At 48.2% G+C, this 17,917-nt stretch overlaps 1 protein-coding gene across 14 annotated transcripts in view; it reads left to right on the plus strand.

The window, feature by feature from the left end:
* Positions 1 to 17,917, plus strand: part of LOC119396764 (phosphatidylinositol-binding clathrin assembly protein LAP) — a 31,651-nt gene that overhangs the window by 11,090 nt on the left and 2,644 nt on the right. For 2 of the 14 annotated variants that reach the window (XM_049417223.1, XM_049417226.1), the window contains 8 exons: positions 625 to 736; positions 3,679 to 3,699; positions 3,787 to 4,063; positions 6,157 to 6,267; positions 6,704 to 7,441; positions 7,600 to 7,819; positions 8,552 to 8,687; positions 12,815 to 13,038. In XM_049417223.1, coding sequence (XP_049273180.1) covers positions 625 to 736; positions 3,679 to 3,699; positions 3,787 to 4,063; positions 6,157 to 6,267; positions 6,704 to 7,441; positions 7,600 to 7,819; positions 8,552 to 8,687; positions 12,815 to 13,030 — 1,831 coding nt within the window. In that variant the 3' untranslated portion in view covers positions 13,031 to 13,038. Of the gene's footprint in view, positions 1 to 573; positions 737 to 3,678; positions 3,700 to 3,786; positions 4,064 to 6,156; positions 6,268 to 6,703; positions 7,442 to 7,599; positions 7,820 to 8,551; positions 8,688 to 12,814; positions 13,041 to 17,917 lie in introns of those variants that run through there. The other 12 variants (XM_049417218.1, XM_049417222.1, XM_049417220.1 and 9 more) reach the window with 8 other exon arrangements.

A 17,917-nucleotide genomic window follows, 5' to 3' on the forward strand; every position in this document is an offset into this window, starting at 1 on the left:
GCCCATTAAACCCCTTCAGGTCCCATCTACAGTTACACAAAGGAAAGTAACCTTAAAATTTGTTTTTAAGAATGTAATGTATTGTATACACACAGTCTTCCATAAGGCCTGCGCCAAGTCATCTGTATTTTAGAAGTATGGGAGGTTGTCAATGGTGTCAGTGTGTTATCGTGTGGTAGTATATACATACCAAAATTCTTTAACTTGTTTTTTTATGTTAGATAGGTGATCAGTATGATTGTGTGCGAAAAGTTGCATTGAACGTAACTGCACAGTTTGATGTTCTTTAACATTTTAAACGTCCTTGAAAGTATGATTCTACACTTTGCTTCAGTGGTTCTTTGTGCAGGACTGTGTTATGTAAATTCCACCAACTTACGCTCATTAACGACAATTATTCAGGGCGTTGAACAGTCAGAAATAATGAGCACCTGAAGGGGTTACCTCGAAAGCAGCGCATGCTGCTGCCAGCGCTGTGCACGCCGCATGGCTTGTGTTTGTGATGGCTGCATGCATGCCTCTTCTCCTCCTCCTTCCCTCCCTCCTCGCACCCCCACTACGCGGACCGAACAGGGTGAACAGCAACGTGCAGAGCGCGGTGTCGGCGCTCTCTTGCACGAGCAGTGCCTTTGGCTCGGCTGGAGGCACAGGCGCCGAGATCAACGGTGTGCGCGTGGACGAGGCCAGCGTGCGCAGGGCCCTCGAGGAAGAAGCAGCCGCCATGAATCAGCTCAAGGTTGGTGCCCGGTCTCAATGGCCAAGTCTTCCTTGCTAAGTTACTAAGAGCCGTCATTCATAAGGCTAGTCTGTAGTCTGACATTACATTGAGGCTTGCACAGACAATGCATAGCATCAGAAAGTGCTTGATAGGTCGTGCTATCGGGGCCAACAAAGCCTGTGTCCGTAGACTCGTGGCAGCGGCAGCGATGTCAAAATAGAACATACTCCGTGTCACGTCAGACAGCGACGCTTGCATTACCTGTAATGCTCCGCGTGCATTACTAGCAACTGTTGCGGGGCAGCAGAGCGCTGATGGATCTGCAGCCCAAATTTGAACGTGTGCACGCAGCTGCACCCAGATTCGAAAGGGCAAACATAACTGCTGCCTGTTCGTTGTTCCATTACTAACATCTGTCATGTTCTGGGGACATCGAACTGTAGAAACTGCATTCAGTGTGTTTAATGTGGCATAGTTGACCGCCACTCACTGGCATGTCGGCTACATTGGTCTACAAGCAATTTTTTACGCGTGAACCCTTCCATGATGTATTAGTGACTACAGCATTTTGCTCGGCTCACTTGCCAGATGCCACAGCCACGCTTCAATGGGGGAGCAGAATGCCTGCATACCAAGCTTGTTTGTGGGCCTTAAACTTAAGCCATAATTTCCATAAAGCTTCGATGAGGCAATCATACGAATACTGATAAGTAACATGTAACAGCGTAATATACAAATAGTGGTTCGTTGCACGAAACATGCTCAAATTTCCCGCTCAGAGATATATCAAAATGCCCAAATTAGCAGCAGACAGCTTCGAACAGTTTGTGTGCTGCATTTTTACACACACGCCTGATGCATCATCACCACTTCTGCTAGCATCCACAGCTAGAGTACACACACAGTGCGAGCCATGTCTTCCCTTTTTTTGGTAGAGCGCACCGTACAGAATCTGGACTGCAGAATTGTTAGTGTTCATGAGTGCATAGCGTAAAACAGTCTAGCTTTATTGCGTTTAGTGCAACTGTTAAGATGGAGCATTGCGACACTTATCTAATTAAGGTACCCTGGAGTGCCAAGGCAGGCTACAGAGGCCTATTAATGGTTGATTTTTATGTTCAGGTAGGCACATTAGCTGTCCCATGACGTTTGCACAACTAACTCTGTGGTCTGTGATGCAGTTTACTACCACTGCCCACTGTTATGCAGACTTGTAGTGTAATGTCATCATGCGGATGTCACTTCCTGGAATCTCAAAACGTACGACACTGACGTAATATAGTTCAGAAATTGCAGGTACGTTGAGTGGACCCTTTATTGTCAACTGAATGAACTGAACGGCACTTGTAATGCCGCTGCTCAGAATAGAAGTGCTTGACACATTGATTTGTTATCTCCGGCAAAAAAAAACGGATCGCATCGCTTACTCTTTGTTGCTTATCTGATAAGTGCTTATCAGAGGGGCATATCAGTATAATGCTGCCAGACCGCGAATGTGTGTCACTGAGTATTGCTCCTTGTATGGATTGGCACGCACTATCTTGGTGAGAGCATTGTATGGCTATCGATTGGGCAGCATCGGAAAATTGGATGCTCTAAAGGGCGCGAGATGCTATAGTGCCGATTTGTACTTCAGAAGCATAAAACCTCGTAACGAAACCGTGCCTAAAACATCCTCTTTGTGTTATTGTCAGTCTGTTAACAATGCACAAGTGCACTTACTAGGGTTCAAAAGCTAAATTGTTCTGACACTTAGTCATTTTGCTCATGTCCCAGCTCTGATTATTCAGAAATCCTATGGTGTCAGTGTAGTCTGAAATATATATTTCAAATCTTTTTTTAGGACCATCCTATAACTTTTACATTGCGCAGCATCCAGGCACTTGCATGTTTAAAAAACAGGAGACGGTGAAGCCGGTACAGTAGGTTATTATTTATTTATTTATTTTTTTTTTTTGAAGCCCTATGAACATCAGGGGCATTTTCTTTGAATAACGAAAAAATAAAGGGCCGATTGTTCTGAATGTCATGCACAGAGCTGAACCGCTGATATTGCTTTTTATAACTTTCACAATGTTATAGCCCCCTTATTGTGCAAGATGAATGAATCTATAAAAGTACCAGTTCACACTGGACAGGCTGTGCCAAAGTCTGAGAGATGTAGGAATTTTCACATGGTGGTTGCCACATGCCTTTTCATTTTATGATTTTACTAGCATACCAAGCCCACACTCGGTGTAGAAAGCTCGTTGGCACTTATTCCGAAGGTGTACCTGAGCTTTTCTAAGAGCATCATGTGAATGCAAGGTAGGGGGGCTTATGCTAGCTTGCTCCTGCGATTGATTCTATAACAGTCGGGTCATGTTATTCTGCATTGTGGTCAGGTCATAAAACTAGCACTAGCTGTCACAGTAAGCTTAGCTGGTTATGTGAAGTTGATCTCTACGAGACAGTGGCGTCCCATTGCCAGGTGTTCATGAAACCGCTTTAATTCCAAGCAGCATGCTGACAGATGCAGAGTGCAAACATTCTTGTATAGAGAGTATGAACACCACTTTCTCGAAAATGAATCTGGGACCATGCTTCTTCGTAGCCCATAGTATTGAGACTCAAATGTCATGGAAATTGCTGCTTACAAAGAAAGCAGTGCCTCAAAATTTGTCCTCTCCAACAGGTGTTTGAGGCTCATTTTATGAACAACGCGAGCACTTGTGTTAAATTTGATATTGACGAAAATGGACTACAACACGCAATATTTATGCAAGATGCGAGTGCGTGGCACAAACCAAAAGTATGTCAGTGTTGTCGGAGTAAATGTACACGTCCCCACATTACCTATGCTGTTAACACAGCACACATGAGTAAAAAAAAAAGAGCGTGCAGCACGTCGGCACGGAGTGTCAATTCGGGCACATCGGGCTGCACTTTTGTGTGTCTGACGTGTGCATGTCTCGTTTCAGCCAGCTTTGGGCAGTGCTGAGGTGAGAGCATGGCTGTGTCGAGTGCATGCCACGGTCACGGTTCCATGCTGGTGTTAGCAGCTGGGGGCATGGTGTGTGCGACTGCAGGAGCGGCACCTGAAGGAGACAGAGGCCAGCACCAATCCGTTCCTGTCGGCGTCGCCCGAGCCCCCTGCGGCTTCGGCTACCGCCAGCAGTGGCGAGCCCGTGCTGGACCTGTTCTCTGCCGCTCCGGCCAGTGATGACCTGCTCTGCCTGGGGAACCCGTTTGCCGAGCCCAGCCCAGCGCCGCCGCCACCACCCACTGTGCAGAGCCCACAGCAGCAGCAGCAACAGCAGCAGCAGCAGCAGCAGCAACTAGCCTTTGCACATTTCACTGCTAATGGTCAGCCACTTGAAGTAATCTGCCGAGTATGTTTCGACAAAGGTGCAATGCAAAGATTCTTTTGTATTGAACTCTGGGGGTGAGAGGTGGGGAGTTAATCAATTTTGAATCCTCTGCTGCAGCATCTGTCATTGCTTGTGTTGGTTTAGGAGATCAGACTGAATCAATCAGTAACCATATGTATATAAGGGTTCTCCAGCACCTCTGTCTCAGTCCTTTGTGATACATTACCTATGTTTTTGAAAGTTACCTTTTGCTCATTTGAGCTCAGTTGGCTTTTTTTTTTCTAGCCAACTGTCACTTGGATAATCTATCATTACTAGAGATGCGAGTTGGGCTGGTTGGTGCAAATTGACTTGAGACATAACTAATTGGCGCAAGAGAGGACAACTCACAAGGTGAAAACAACGGACAGGAGCGCCGTGTCTTGTCTTTTGTCTTCACCTTGCCCATTGTCCGTTCTTGCGCTAATAATCTATCATATTTGTCGTCCTTTAGTTCAGTCCATGACACCACTACAGCAAAAGCTCATTAATTCAGATTTCATACGATCGTAAAAAATGTCCGTATTAACCGAATGCTGAATTATCAAAAGTAAACAAGAAAACAACAAACAAATGTATGTTACATCAATACTTTCATTTCCTTGAGGAATATGTAAATCCCGTACTTATTTTTGCATAAGAGCAGTCTAAAAGCCAGTTTTTCACCATCCTGCGACTTCGAAGTCGTTCACCATGCGACGACAGCACGAGACTCCAGTGTTTAATTAGCCTGAAACGTGCTCTGCACTCATCCATTATTACGTACGGCCACCACCACCATGCGCACGTGATAATAGTTCTTTCACAGGTAAAAATCGCCAGCAACTGGTAGTTCATCTATCGCGACGTAGCAAACGAGTTTTATGCAAGCACTCCGATCGTGGCTGAAAGCTCTTCATTTTCAACAGTTTCCGCCATATTTGAGTTTTGTGACATTGCGTGTGCATTGCATCAAGTTAAAACGAAGCTGCTGCACTAACTGAAGATAGTGATGTGGACAGCGCCACCTCCGTTTTGTCTGCAAATGCCGCTTTCGCTCTTTGGCGTCTCACATTTGTGATGCTTCGCACTATACTCGCGGACAACTTTTCTTGGCAATGAAGGGAAGGCTACGGGGGCGGAGCTGCTGCACATGTACTGCTCCGCGAAGTAGTCCGGTTCAGCGCGCGTTTCGAACTTAGGTTTGGTTTGTGAACCTTCCATATCTCCTGTGACGGCCATTTCATTATTCGAGCGGCCGTCACAGGCTTACACAGCCATTTCTTAGTGAAATTCGTCACAAGCTCCCTCGGCGAGTCGTCGGGAAAGCTGGAGGGTGACGAGTGCTCACCTGAAGACGAAGGCGCCATTTTGACTGTGACGTGCACGTAAAAGGTGTGACGTTTTCACAGACGCAAAAACGCGAAATTACACTGCATAAATCAAAACAAATATAAATATCTCCTTGGTGCGCGCTGACCCTCTCTTCAAACAGCGCCCCGTAGAAAATAAAGCAGTGTTATTGTTTTTATTCTCACGCAGAAAACACGGACGCAATTGTGGGACTTTAATCTTCAACGGTAGCACACGCGTAGTTCGGCTCTCTAGCCTTCCCTTCATTGCCAAGAAAAGTTGTCCGCGAGTATAGGTGTGCTCAGAGGGCCTTCTGAATTAACTGGGTTGTGGCCAAATGACTGAATTAACGAGAGTTTGATGCCATTAAACAATGCATATGCTGGCTGGGACCAGGGAACATGTTCGAACTGATTTTCCTAATTAACGAGCTTTTACTTACCCAAAATCGTCGATCTCATACCATACCATACCAATATCTTAAACCTAGAAATAGTGGTCATAGATGGCGGGGTGATTGTTTATTTTACATTAGAGCGATCGCCTTTTTTTGTCATAGATGATGCTTGTTCTGTATTTTGGTTTTTATTAGCTTAAGCTTTATGCACAGAGGTGTGGGCTCAAGCAGCCAGTGAGGCTGCGTTTTTCTCACCCCTTCTTGTCATTGCAGCATGAAACAAGCTGAATTGAATTGGATTCTCAACTTTTTGTTTGCAGGGTTCATGTCCCAACCAGTCTCTACACCCTCGACCACCTTTGCATCAGATGCCTCATTTGCCGCAGCCTTTGGTTCAGTCCCACCTGCGGCTGCTTCTGGTAAGAGTTTTGGTAAGAGATTCTGGGATGTCAGTTTTGACAGAGCTGCAGTATGGATCCTTTTGCATACGGAAAAATTGAAGTTCATGTTTCAGCCTAGGTGAGAGAAGGAAAGAAATAAGCAAGCTGCGATTTCATTGTAAACCATCACACTTGTAGCTCTGCTATTACGGCATCGCGATTTTTTTTTTTTGTTCGCCGCCATGTTGGTTTGTAGACATGCACACAATTTGCTATGTAACAAATTGTCAAGCTAGGGTAGCTTAGGTGCCATTTAACTAGGGTGTGATTTAGCAGTCATATTTTGCAAAAGCATGCATAGCTCACCATTTGACTGAAAAGCCTGCAAACAGGCAGTGATACAAGAGCAGCTGAGCTAAATTGTTTCAAACTCTCCGACGTGGATGTTAGAGAGTCGAGGGCTTTGCTAGAACCTTCACGTCTCCAGATGAGGAAGAGGAGGTGCGCCCTGCTGCGGGCGGGCTGACACTGCCCACTCTCGAGCCTCCACCACCGCGTTCCTCATCACCATCACCAACGGCCGAGTTGATGCGAGGTGCCGGCACCACTCCCATCCTGGCGCATATGCCAGAGCCTGGCTTTGGCGATCTGGACACCTCGGAGGAGCCCTGGCCCAGTGAGCCCTTCGAGCCAGCTACGACTGGAGCGATGACCAGCAGCGCTGCCTCGTCTGGCTGGCTGGGCTTCGACCAGGGCCGGCCACAGGAGACCACGTCCACCGCAGTGTCCAAGCCAGCGATGGCGAAGACGGTGGTATCTGGACCAGCAATGCCTGGTGCAACGATGCCCGGTTCAGCGATGCCTGGCACAGCGATGGCCGGTTCGACAATGCCCGGTGCAGTGATGCCTGGCACGGCGATGGCCACTTCGACAATGCCTGGCGCAGCGATGCCTGGAACAGCAATGGCTGGTTCAGTGATGCCTGGTGTGGCGATTCCCAGTTCGGTGGCGATGCCTGGCACAGCGATTCCCAGTTCTATGGTGATGCCCGGGGCTGCGATGGCTAGTCCAGTGATGCCCACTTCGGCAGTGGGTGTGCCGATACCTGGCGCAGCCATGTCCAAGCCACCGGCCAGACCAGCTTCGGCCCTGGATGACCTCAACTTTGCCATTCAGCAAGCCATGGGCGGTGTCCCGTCGCCCGCTCACAGTGCAGCCCCATCAGGTGGCGCAGTGTTGCGCTCGTACCCCTTGGTTGGCATGAAAGCCTTGGTTACGTTCTTTTTTGGTTGTCGTTTGTTGAGTTTGCACGTGAAGATCATTTATATTGACCCATTCAGCTTGTCGGCAACTTGACAGCACTTTCTCTGCCCCTGACTGCAGGTCTCGACTCATTTGGAGACGTACTGCAGCCACGGCCACTTATGAGTGGACTGGCCAGCCCTGCAACCAGTGTGCCCACAGCTTCAGAAGCACCACTGGCAGCCTCAAAGGCACCAGCTTCGACAGGGGGTGGGCTGCTGAAGGGCGACTTGGATGCTACACTGGCCAGTCTTGCACAAAACCTGGACATCAATGGTCCCAAGCAGGCTGCGGCACGCAAGTAAGTCTACAGATGGTCGTTTGCTCAGTTCAACAGACTTTCTCTTCAGACTTTGAATGGCCAGCTTTCTTACGAAAACCATTCGTAACTAGCCTTTACAGCTGTGATCCCAACTTTTGTGTCGTAGTCCATCCTGCTAAGATAACCATTCCCTGCTGTCAGCAGTGCTCAGCACAGGTGAGAATGTGCCTGCTTACAAAAGACTTGTGCTGCGCTAAGCAATGCTACATGAGAGAAATATAATGAAATAACAGGGGGGAAAAGCGTGCACACAAAAATCTATATAAGATGGGCATCATACGTTTTTCTACGTCCTCATCTATTTTGTGCCACTTATTTTTCTAGAAGTGTGGCTCGCTCGAAGATATTGCTGTAGCGTTGTTGTTACTTTCTTTCAACCGATTGCTGGTTTACAAATGCCCGATGCTGTACAGTGGAAGATGAAGGTATGAAGGCAACAAACAAGGAATGTCTCTGGGGCCAACGTTTCGACAAGGGAACTTGTATTCGTTGGGGCAGTAACTGCTTTCAAATAATTCATACTTACTCTGAAAACAGTGCTTTTTGCTTCAAAGGTCTTCTACAGTGCCGTCGAAAATTTTTGCTGCAAGAAATATCAGTAGTGATCATATTGCTCCTGCAGAAGGGGGTCACAGGAGTTCCAGAATTCGCTATATCCAAATTCGCTATCACAGTCGGGATATGCGCACTGTAATTTCCGTGCACATGCAGGACTTCAGGTGGAGGCCACCAGTGGGGGTCACCTAAGCCAGCTGGCAAGACAGGTGGCACCAACTGGACTCCAGTTGGTGGAGCATGGGCTGGTACTGGATCCCCGCAGCACCTCTTCCAGCCGCAGCCACAACCGGTAAGGCCACTGTTGAGAAATGGTTTTCTCACAGTGTTATACAACAGACCCATTGTTTAGCTCCAATGGTTATTATTAGCTTTGTGATGGACCGCCTCTGACTCAGTTCCTTGTAAGTATCAGTTGAAGCTACCTAGAATGAAATATGTCACCATTGTCTAGGTTTCCTCAATGTGCTTGGCTAACAGTGTTTTGTTAGGCACAATGGTTCATTTTTAATAAAGCAGCACATTAAGCTTTTTAAATGCGAAGCATTTCTTAGCGAACCTCTGGCACTTTGAGCGTTTCTATCTACGTATCTATCTATCTATTGTTACGATCGGCCCCTGCGCTGAAAAAAGGAAGCGGCGTCCCTGTTCTTCGAACCGGGCGCCGAAGCGCTGCTTGCCTTTACAATGGTTCAAGCGCTTGAATTGTTCTCCCGGGATGGGACGTGAGGCGCCGTGCTGTCTGGCCCATCCTGGTACGGCGAGACGACCGTAGTGGTTTCCTGTCGCCAAATCTACCTTGACGAGACAGCGGCGACCGCGCGGATGACAACCAGCCCCTATTTGATCGGCAAGGTGCTTCGGAGCTGCAGACCTTTTGTGTCCGAGCGTGGGACCCATCGCCCTACGGCCTTCACATGGCGGGGACCACATGTTACACCCTTTGGTGCAACAGCAGCAGAGTGCGGTGGCCACGCCCCAGTCAACGACTCTGACCTGGGCGAGTGTGGGTGGCACCCTCTTTAGTGTTGTGTGGGACGCGATTGGACCGTCCCAACTTGCAGAAATTCCCCCATCTAGGGATCTGGGGAAAGAGACCCTTTAAAACGAGCCCCCGCGGGCTCATTCGACGCGCAATCGTCGTCATGTAGACACGAAATCCTCGTCCTGTAGGACGAAATCGTCATGTAGAAACAAACTGCTCGCCCATGTAAATAAAACCTCTGTTAAGTTTGCCTTCCTCCAGCCTCTTCCTCCGGAGTCTCTGGTGCCTCCAAAGGCCGGTCACAACACTATCTATCTATCTAGCCGCCTACGTCTGGGTGCTCTCATGATCGCCTCCTTAAGTTAATGTAGACCAAAATTTGCATGAGAGGGTAAGAGGATTTGACGAATATGATTGCCAGGTCATGACATGAATAATGTTAAAATCCTGTCGCGTACGTCGTCAAACCCTTTCCACTAGACACGTGTGGCACATACCCGTTTACTACGGGCCGCGGTGTACGGGTATGCGCCACAGGTGATTGACAGTTTATATCTACACAGGAACGGCGAGAACAGACGTCGGCAACTTAAATGCTAGAGCATTAAGGAAAACTAACATAGGCAGCGTTGACTCAGCGAATGGAAATAATAAAAATTAGGATCCCAGCAGGAATCGAACCCAAGCATTCTGCGTGGCAATCAGGTATTCTACCACTGAGCCACGCCAGGTCTATAAACTGGCTTGGAAAAACAGCCTACGCAGGCGTACATCGGTGCAACGTCAGTTGTGGTTGTGGTGCTGGCTATCTAATTTTACAAGACAGCAATAAACACTACATGATACTCCTACGATGTGTACTCCTACGATACAGGCGTCATATCAGATGAACGTCTGTAGTTCCAGTGTTGGCTCCTCTTTTATAGCAGTCTAATAAACATTACATTTGTATTCCTATGATTCAGGAAGCTATATTGGAGCATTGCTCGACCCCGGAGGAATACATTTACGAATGTTACATATGATATCCACATCACAGCACCGTAAAGTGCACTTCGTCCACGAGAACGACGCAGTGTCCTCTTCATTTCTTACGAGGCTGGGTGATGGCCTCATGCTGACCGATGATGATGCCAGATTAATTGACAGCTGCTTTGTAGACTAGGCTACGTAGGCCACATACGCCCAGGTAGTCTACGAATACGACAAACACCATCCACTGAAGTTGGTCTACGTAGCACTATCCAGGCCCACCAGCGTCGACGGCCTATACCTCACCAACACGAAGGGTGGCTTCAGGTTCGGACATGTCGCCGGCTCTGTCGACAGATAATTTGTCGACGAAATGACCGAGGCATCCACGAATTTCAACAGCTCTACTATACCACATACTTCACTACACATGGACCCTTCGTCACCACGATCACGACCGGATCCTATAACAAGTCATGACCAGCTGCTGGTGCTCACTGATCATGGTGATGATGCCCTTGTTCAAGAACTGTCAAGAACTTCTTGCACACATGCACACGGGTTCGTGAAACGTGCGTGCGTTTTCGGGACACGTATAAGCACTACATATCAGCTTACCGCTTCTGGTTTTGGTAATATACCCACGTTGCCATAGGCTGCGTTACCCAACCGTAAACAACTGGTTATATAACACATATGCGGCTCTTCAACATACAGTCAAACCTCGTTAATACGTACCCGCTTTAAACGTACTAACGGTTAAAACGTAGCTGCGACGAATCCCCGACCGAGTCCCATAGAGCCCAATGCATTCGCTGACCGCTTAAGCCGTAGTGGTTCGCCCTATGCCTACCGGTTAGTGCGTACCCCGCGTACCGCGATAACTTTTTGTGCCATAAAATTTTACTGTGCTGCTCAACTTCCTGACGCCAGAATGTGCCGCCAAAGGTCTTCCGCCTTTTTGAGAAGTGTGCAGATCAGTCGATCCCCGATTCCGACTTCCGCGCGATTGCGGCGACGCCTTTGCGGGTAAGCATCGGGAAAGAACGAAGGCGAGGTGGCGGCCACCGACGAACGCGCCGACATGACTTATCGCCGACAACCTTATCACAATAAGTATCTTCAGCTATCTGCTCGGGCACGCGTGCGGTGCAGCGCTACTTTTGAAGCCTACTGCACGCTTTTATTAGGCGACAACCTGAACGCGCTGGGCCGCCGATCGCTGCCGCTTCGTTGTGCGCGGCCGTCTTCAAGGCTGAAGTTGAATTAATGGCACAAATGCTCGGGTAGGGTCGAAGAACTTCAACCACGTCGAAGAACTTCAACCACGTCGAAGAACTTCAGCCCGACAGCAAACGCTACTAAGCCGTCATAAGGCGCGCACCGCTTTGTAGAAACGAAAGCAGATCGCTGTTGCGTAGTTAGCGTTGCGGGTCGCGGGCGCCGAGAAACCTCGCTGCATTGACGCTATCACACTAAACGCACGTGTACGATACTGCAAGCGTAGCGCGGTTGTAACCATACTGCAACTTTTATTAGGCGACCACACAACGCGCCTCCGTCCGCTGCCAGGACCGCTAGAGAATCGCGGAGTGCGCATCGCTTGCATGAAGCTCGTCATCGCTGCGTTAACCGAACAAGCTACTCGCCGCATCTGTGCACGATCTGGAGCGAAGTGGGTACGAACGACATTCCCACGATAAATGCGCGCGTGCGGCACAGCAAGCGGCCTGGTAGTGACAGCGTGAGCCGAGTAGGCGACGCGCTGCACACAGCTAGCCGGGAGACGATCGGCTCCCGGCTCCACGCGGCCGTACCGCGTTTCACTGGAACTGTCAGTTTTCGTTTAGTGGCAGATCGCGGTTAGACGCACACACATATACCGCGGAAATCACACTGTCCCTTCTGTCGCTATGTCGGTCACTGCGTTGACCACGTATCAGGGACCCTGCAATAGTTTCGAAATGCTCTTCGGCGTCGCCACTACGCGTTATCGGGCGGTCGTGCGAGTGTGCCAGGAAAGAAAAGGCTTTGCGGTGCGTACTTTAGGCAATATTTGCTGTGGCACTCTATTTATTTGGGAGATGGCGTACGCTAGGAGATGCAAATTTGTACTTGGTGTTTAATGCGTACTACCGTTTAGTGCGTAGTTATGCCGCGTTCCCGGCAGGTACGTATTAACGAGGTTTCACTGTATATATATATGTGCGTGTAAAATATATACAAATCTTTAGCGTCATTTTGTAACGTGTCGCTCAGTAAAAAAAGTTACGCCACAGTCACCTACCCGCTACATGCTTCGCATAACATCGACTCGCACGGTACGTGGGATCTGCCAAATTTTTTTTCTAAGCACTACATAAAACCACATTTTATTTATGAGGATTTTTACATGCATGTGCAATTATATTAAAGTATTGGTGGTCCGCTAAAGTTGAAAGCCTTCTGACCTGTCCTTGCAGTGTGTGGCGCCTACGGTACCGGCGGCCCCCGTGGCAGGTGCACAGTGGGGACCCATGGGGGGTGCCTTTGGGCCCACACCTCTAGTGCCATTCCGGCCACCGCAAATGGGAGCACAGCCCCCTATGATGGCTGCGGCGGCACCTGGCATGTTCGGCGCCCCGGCACCTGCACCGAGCAGCCAGCCAGCTGTCAACGACCCTTTTGGCGCCCTCTGAAGCTTCAGGTATACAAGAGAATGTTAGTGGTCATATGAATGTCTCCTCGGAACCTTCCAGCCATTCTGGAGAAACAGTATTCCCACAGCTGCATGAAAATTGCAGCTGTTGCCTGGTGTTCCCACTTTTTACAATTCAGTTTCTCTTAGCTTGCACGTATAGCAACCTTTTTTCTTTTGTTTCTCAGAAAGTGTTGCACAATCTAAAAGCAACATGGAGTGCCTTTGTGCCATACTTTTGATCAGTGTTATATATCAATTTTAAAGCCTTACAATAACTAGAGAAACAAAGGGAAAGGCAGGGAGGTTAACCAAGCTTTGGCTCTGTTGGCTACTATTGGCTGGGTGGTGGAAAGGGGGGAATAGATAAGGTAAAGAAAGAACAGAAAAAAAAATTGAGAAGTTAGTACTCTCACACTGTTATGATCTGACTTCACGGCTTGGCGCCGCTGGATCGTCAGAATGGTATGGCGGCATCAGCCCTGCTTTCTTCGACCTCAACGTTCCGCGAAACGCACCAGATGCGGCGACAACACTGCACTTGTGTCCTGAACCCTTCAAGGCTGGCAGTTCCCTCTTCAGTCGCATTAAACACGCTTGGCTGACTTTGACGCTTTTATGGCCTGAAGATGAACTATTTGCAGTCCAGGCTGCTCGGAGGAGGCAGTCGCTTGTGCATTGCTATGTTCAAGCTTCTGCGAGATTGCGAGATACACCGAACAATTAGCCGAGCGCCGGGGATTCTTCATCGGGCACCTGCTCCTACACTACGCGGTGTGACTTTGTGACCCAACTGGGAGCTGGCCGTCACCTGCACCGGCGACGCATCGAGGCCAATTTTCAGGAATGTGCACTGCAGTAATCCGTTCATTGTGTGTACAGTTCCTTTGTGGCTTTGTGACCCGAGTAAGAGCTGGCAGTCAGCTGCACCGACGGCGCTATCCAAGCAAGGAACGACTGCACCTGACAGCACACTTGACAACGCAGCCCGTTTCCGGGAATGTGCACCGCCGAGATCCCTTCTTGATGTGTATAGTGTCTTTTGGTTCGCCTCCCGGGACCGTCCGTCGTCAAGTGCACCGCTTCTCTCTTTCCCGGAGTGCGAAGGAGGTGGCGCTTACTTAGCGGGCAGAGATGAAGACAACGTGTTTGATTGGACTGTCCTGGAGTTGATTGTTTCCTCCAGCAGGGAATCCTGGGAAGGCCCAGGCTTTATAACGCGAGCGTCGGCACGCTCCAAGCATGCTACAACATGCTACTCTAGGATGCTACGACAGGCTACTAGAAGCCACCACGAGGCTTCTACACGCTACCAACTCATCATGTAAATAAACGTTCCTGTTATCAGCTCCGGCTCCTGAACTCGACTTCTCCCTGAGGCCAGGCTGCTCCCCAGTCCTATGGGCAGACCCCCGATCACATCACACACTCACTCACTCTCTCACACACTCACCCACATACACACACTCTTGCGCTGGTAGTTCACATTTGTAAAGTCTGCTTGGCTTCAGGTAGCTCAATAGGGCTTTCGAGGCCTTGTGCATGCATGAAACTGTGAGCCAAAGTCCCAGGATCTTATTTTCCGATAGCAGTCTCGCATCAAGCCGATAGAGTTTGGCTCCTAGAACACATCGTTGAGTCTGGTAGGATGGCCAGTGGCATAGAATGTGCTCAATCGTCTCCTCACAGCCACATAAGTTGCATGCTGCATTGTTGGCCTCAGCTGCCTCACTAGAATGCTGATGAGTGCCTTGGTGCACCTGCTTTCACAGGCAACTGGGCAAAACATAACGTTAGCAAACATCAGAACAAATGTGCCTGTACTTCAGTTTACACACCGGCCACATTTTTAAAAACACTTCATATTTGTAATGGAACAAATTGTTACACATCAAAGATGTAATTTGATGCATAGGTCGGTCGACTCACGCAGACTCACTCACTCAGATCGGGCCGTCGGCTTGAGTCCGAGTGAGTCCGGCTGAGGAAAACTTCAGTGAATCTGAGTCAGAGTGAGTCTGGTTGAGGGAAATATTCACGTGTCTTAGTCTGAGTGAGCTCTTAGCACAAAATATTTCTTGAGTGAGTCTGGGTGAGCTCCACCTCTATTGCTAACCTAGTGTGTATGTACTCATATTAGGCATTACTGTCAGTCTTTTATCGGCTCACGTTTATACTAAGTCTATTCACACATGTCAATGCACAAGCGTTCTTGCACCATGTCAATATTTATTGATCAGAGGCGTCCCCCCCTCGCAAACTCTTTCACGGGAAGTTCTTGATAAAATATGTCGTGTGAATCGTGTATTTCATAAAAATGTCCTTACTGGATCGAAACCACTGATAACACGTATTTGAAGGTACAAGATCAAAAGGCGTATCGGTAGAGCACCGATTATGTGAGATAAAGAGCATTGGCACCATGATCGAAACAGGTAATTTTACGCTAATGGACTCGTGAGTCGACTCACTTGGACTCACTCAGACTCCGGTCAAGCCGAGAGTCCGGCTGAATAATATGTTGGTGAGTCTGAGACCTGAGTGAGGAAAATTTTGGTGATTCAGTCCAAGTGAGCCCTCAGAGCAAAATATTAGAGCTGTGCGAATAGCAAAATTTTGGGTGCGAAGCGAATTCGAATAATAAAGATTGAGTGCGAATCGAATCGAATAATTTTCGAATATTTCTCAAACATTTTTCGAATAATTCGAAGTGAAATTACAGAAGTTGCAGAGAATCCCTAAGTATGTTCTTGTGCGATAGCAACATGAAAGCGTTTCTTTTCGCTAGGTTGATGAAGCGCTGGTGGGGTCATATTTCATAGTCGTCTTTCTTATCCAGAATGAGGCAATGTAGAGGCCGAATTGTATTTATGTACATGATTTGGTGCAACCAAAGTGTTGCCGACAACACTTTACACGTGATAGGCAGAGATGCCATTTCCTCAGCCTCTTCTTCTCTTTCAACTTCTGTGGAAGGCCAATTGATGTGGCGGACAAGGGTGGGCTCCCTTCAAGTCCGGAGTTCCAAATCTGCCTCGTAGACGTCGATATATAAGAACATCTGAAATTTTGGATGCTAAAAAGCTTCGGCGTCCGATTTTTCAGACTTCCTGCCCAAATGTCAGGTCCAAAACAGCATTAATTGAGCCCCCAACTCTGCCACATCTTTCATCTCCATATTGGAACCAGCGTTTTCTTGAGTTAATACATTTGCGACCGTAGCGGAGCTTGAAAGGCAGCTTTGCCGCAATACGGGGGTGTGAGGAGGTGAAGCATATTGAAAATCTAGGGACCACTTTCAATCGGACGTTGACTGTCTCTTGCCTAAGTTCGACCGTAACGGAGCTTGAAAGGCAGCTTTGCCGCAATACGGAGGTGTGAGGAGGTGAAGCATATTGAAAATCTAGGGACCACTTCCAATCGGACGTTGGCTGTCTCTTGCCTAAGTTCGACCGTAACGGAGCTTGAAAGGCAGCTTTGCCGCAATACGTGATGAGGTGAAGCATATTGAAAATCTAGGGACCACTTCCAACCGGACTTTGTCTCTTGGCTAAGTTCGACCGTAACGGAGCTTGAAAGGCAGCTTTGCCGCAATACGAGAGTGTAATGAGGTGAAGCATATTGAAAATCTGAAGGAGTCACTTTCAACCGGACGTTGACTGCATTTGTCTTTGGGAAATTCGAATAGTTCGAATAGTAAAATTTCAGTGCGAATTGAATAGCAAACACTATTCGAAAAATATTCGAAATTTCGAATATTCGCACACCCCTACAAAATATATTTCTTGAGCGAGTCTGAGTGAGCTCCAATTTTTCTGCCAACCTATGGATGTATGCAACATTGGAAAGCTAGTTAATAGGGATTCATCGTAAAGAAAACTAAGGTGTGGAAACACAAACACAAGAGAAACAGAATTAGCACGTTCATATTCGTTCTCTTCTTTTATGTCAGTGGCCGCGTGCCTTACTTTCTTCAATTACTTCGATGTTACTCTATTGCAAAATACAATGGATTTATAAGTGGAATTACAATATACAATGGAATTACAAAATTGTTGCACATATGAACTACTACTGAAAAAGCAGCAATAACTAGGGGTGTGCGAATATTCGAACTTTCAATTATTTTTCTAATAGTGCGCTATTCGATTCGATTTGCACCGTAATGCGACTATTCGAAGTATTCGAACATCCAGGAGATAAATACTGTCAACGTACGATTTTTCGGACTCTGGGGACCGCGAAATCGTCCGAAAAAACTAATTCATGCTTTTTTTATTCTGCTCAAGCGGTCCAATTGCCACAGCCATGTTCGATATAGCTTCAGTGCCTCCCAGTACACTTAGGCATATTGGGGCACGCCCCCAATGGCCAACCGCCAATTGCGAATTGAGTCTCCTGATGAGTGCTGCTGATACCAGCAAAGCACAGAATAGATTACGGCTCTCTCGCATGGAGCGTTTGGAAACAATGACGCATAACACAGACTGTGGCGGAAGAGCAGACGACTCGTCCGGCCTTCTCAGATGCGTGTGCGCACGTAAACGATGTGCACACACATCGCTGAATCTCCGCCAATACGCAGCATTTGCTGCCGCATGAAGCCTATCGTTCCTAGTTGTGTGCAGCACATCGCTGACTAAGCTGTCGCTGCCGGAGCGCTTGCTGTACTGTATGCATGCATTTGTCTTAAGTGTTCATGATGTCCACTCCGTTTGTGACCACACACGGGCGCCACGATGGCGAGCTGCTTACGTTCGTGAAGGCAGCGCGTCTTTGCGGTGAACTTCCTGGTCTCGCACAAAGAGGCAGCATTAACGGTGGCTCGGCACATTTGGATTGTAGGCCTACGCATACTGCTGCGCAAGGCCACATGCACTACTGAGCA

This window comes from Rhipicephalus sanguineus, chromosome 6, assembly GCF_013339695.2.
Source record: "Rhipicephalus sanguineus isolate Rsan-2018 chromosome 6, BIME_Rsan_1.4, whole genome shotgun sequence".
In the NCBI taxonomy this organism is placed as follows: Eukaryota; Metazoa; Arthropoda; class Arachnida; order Ixodida; family Ixodidae; genus Rhipicephalus; species Rhipicephalus sanguineus.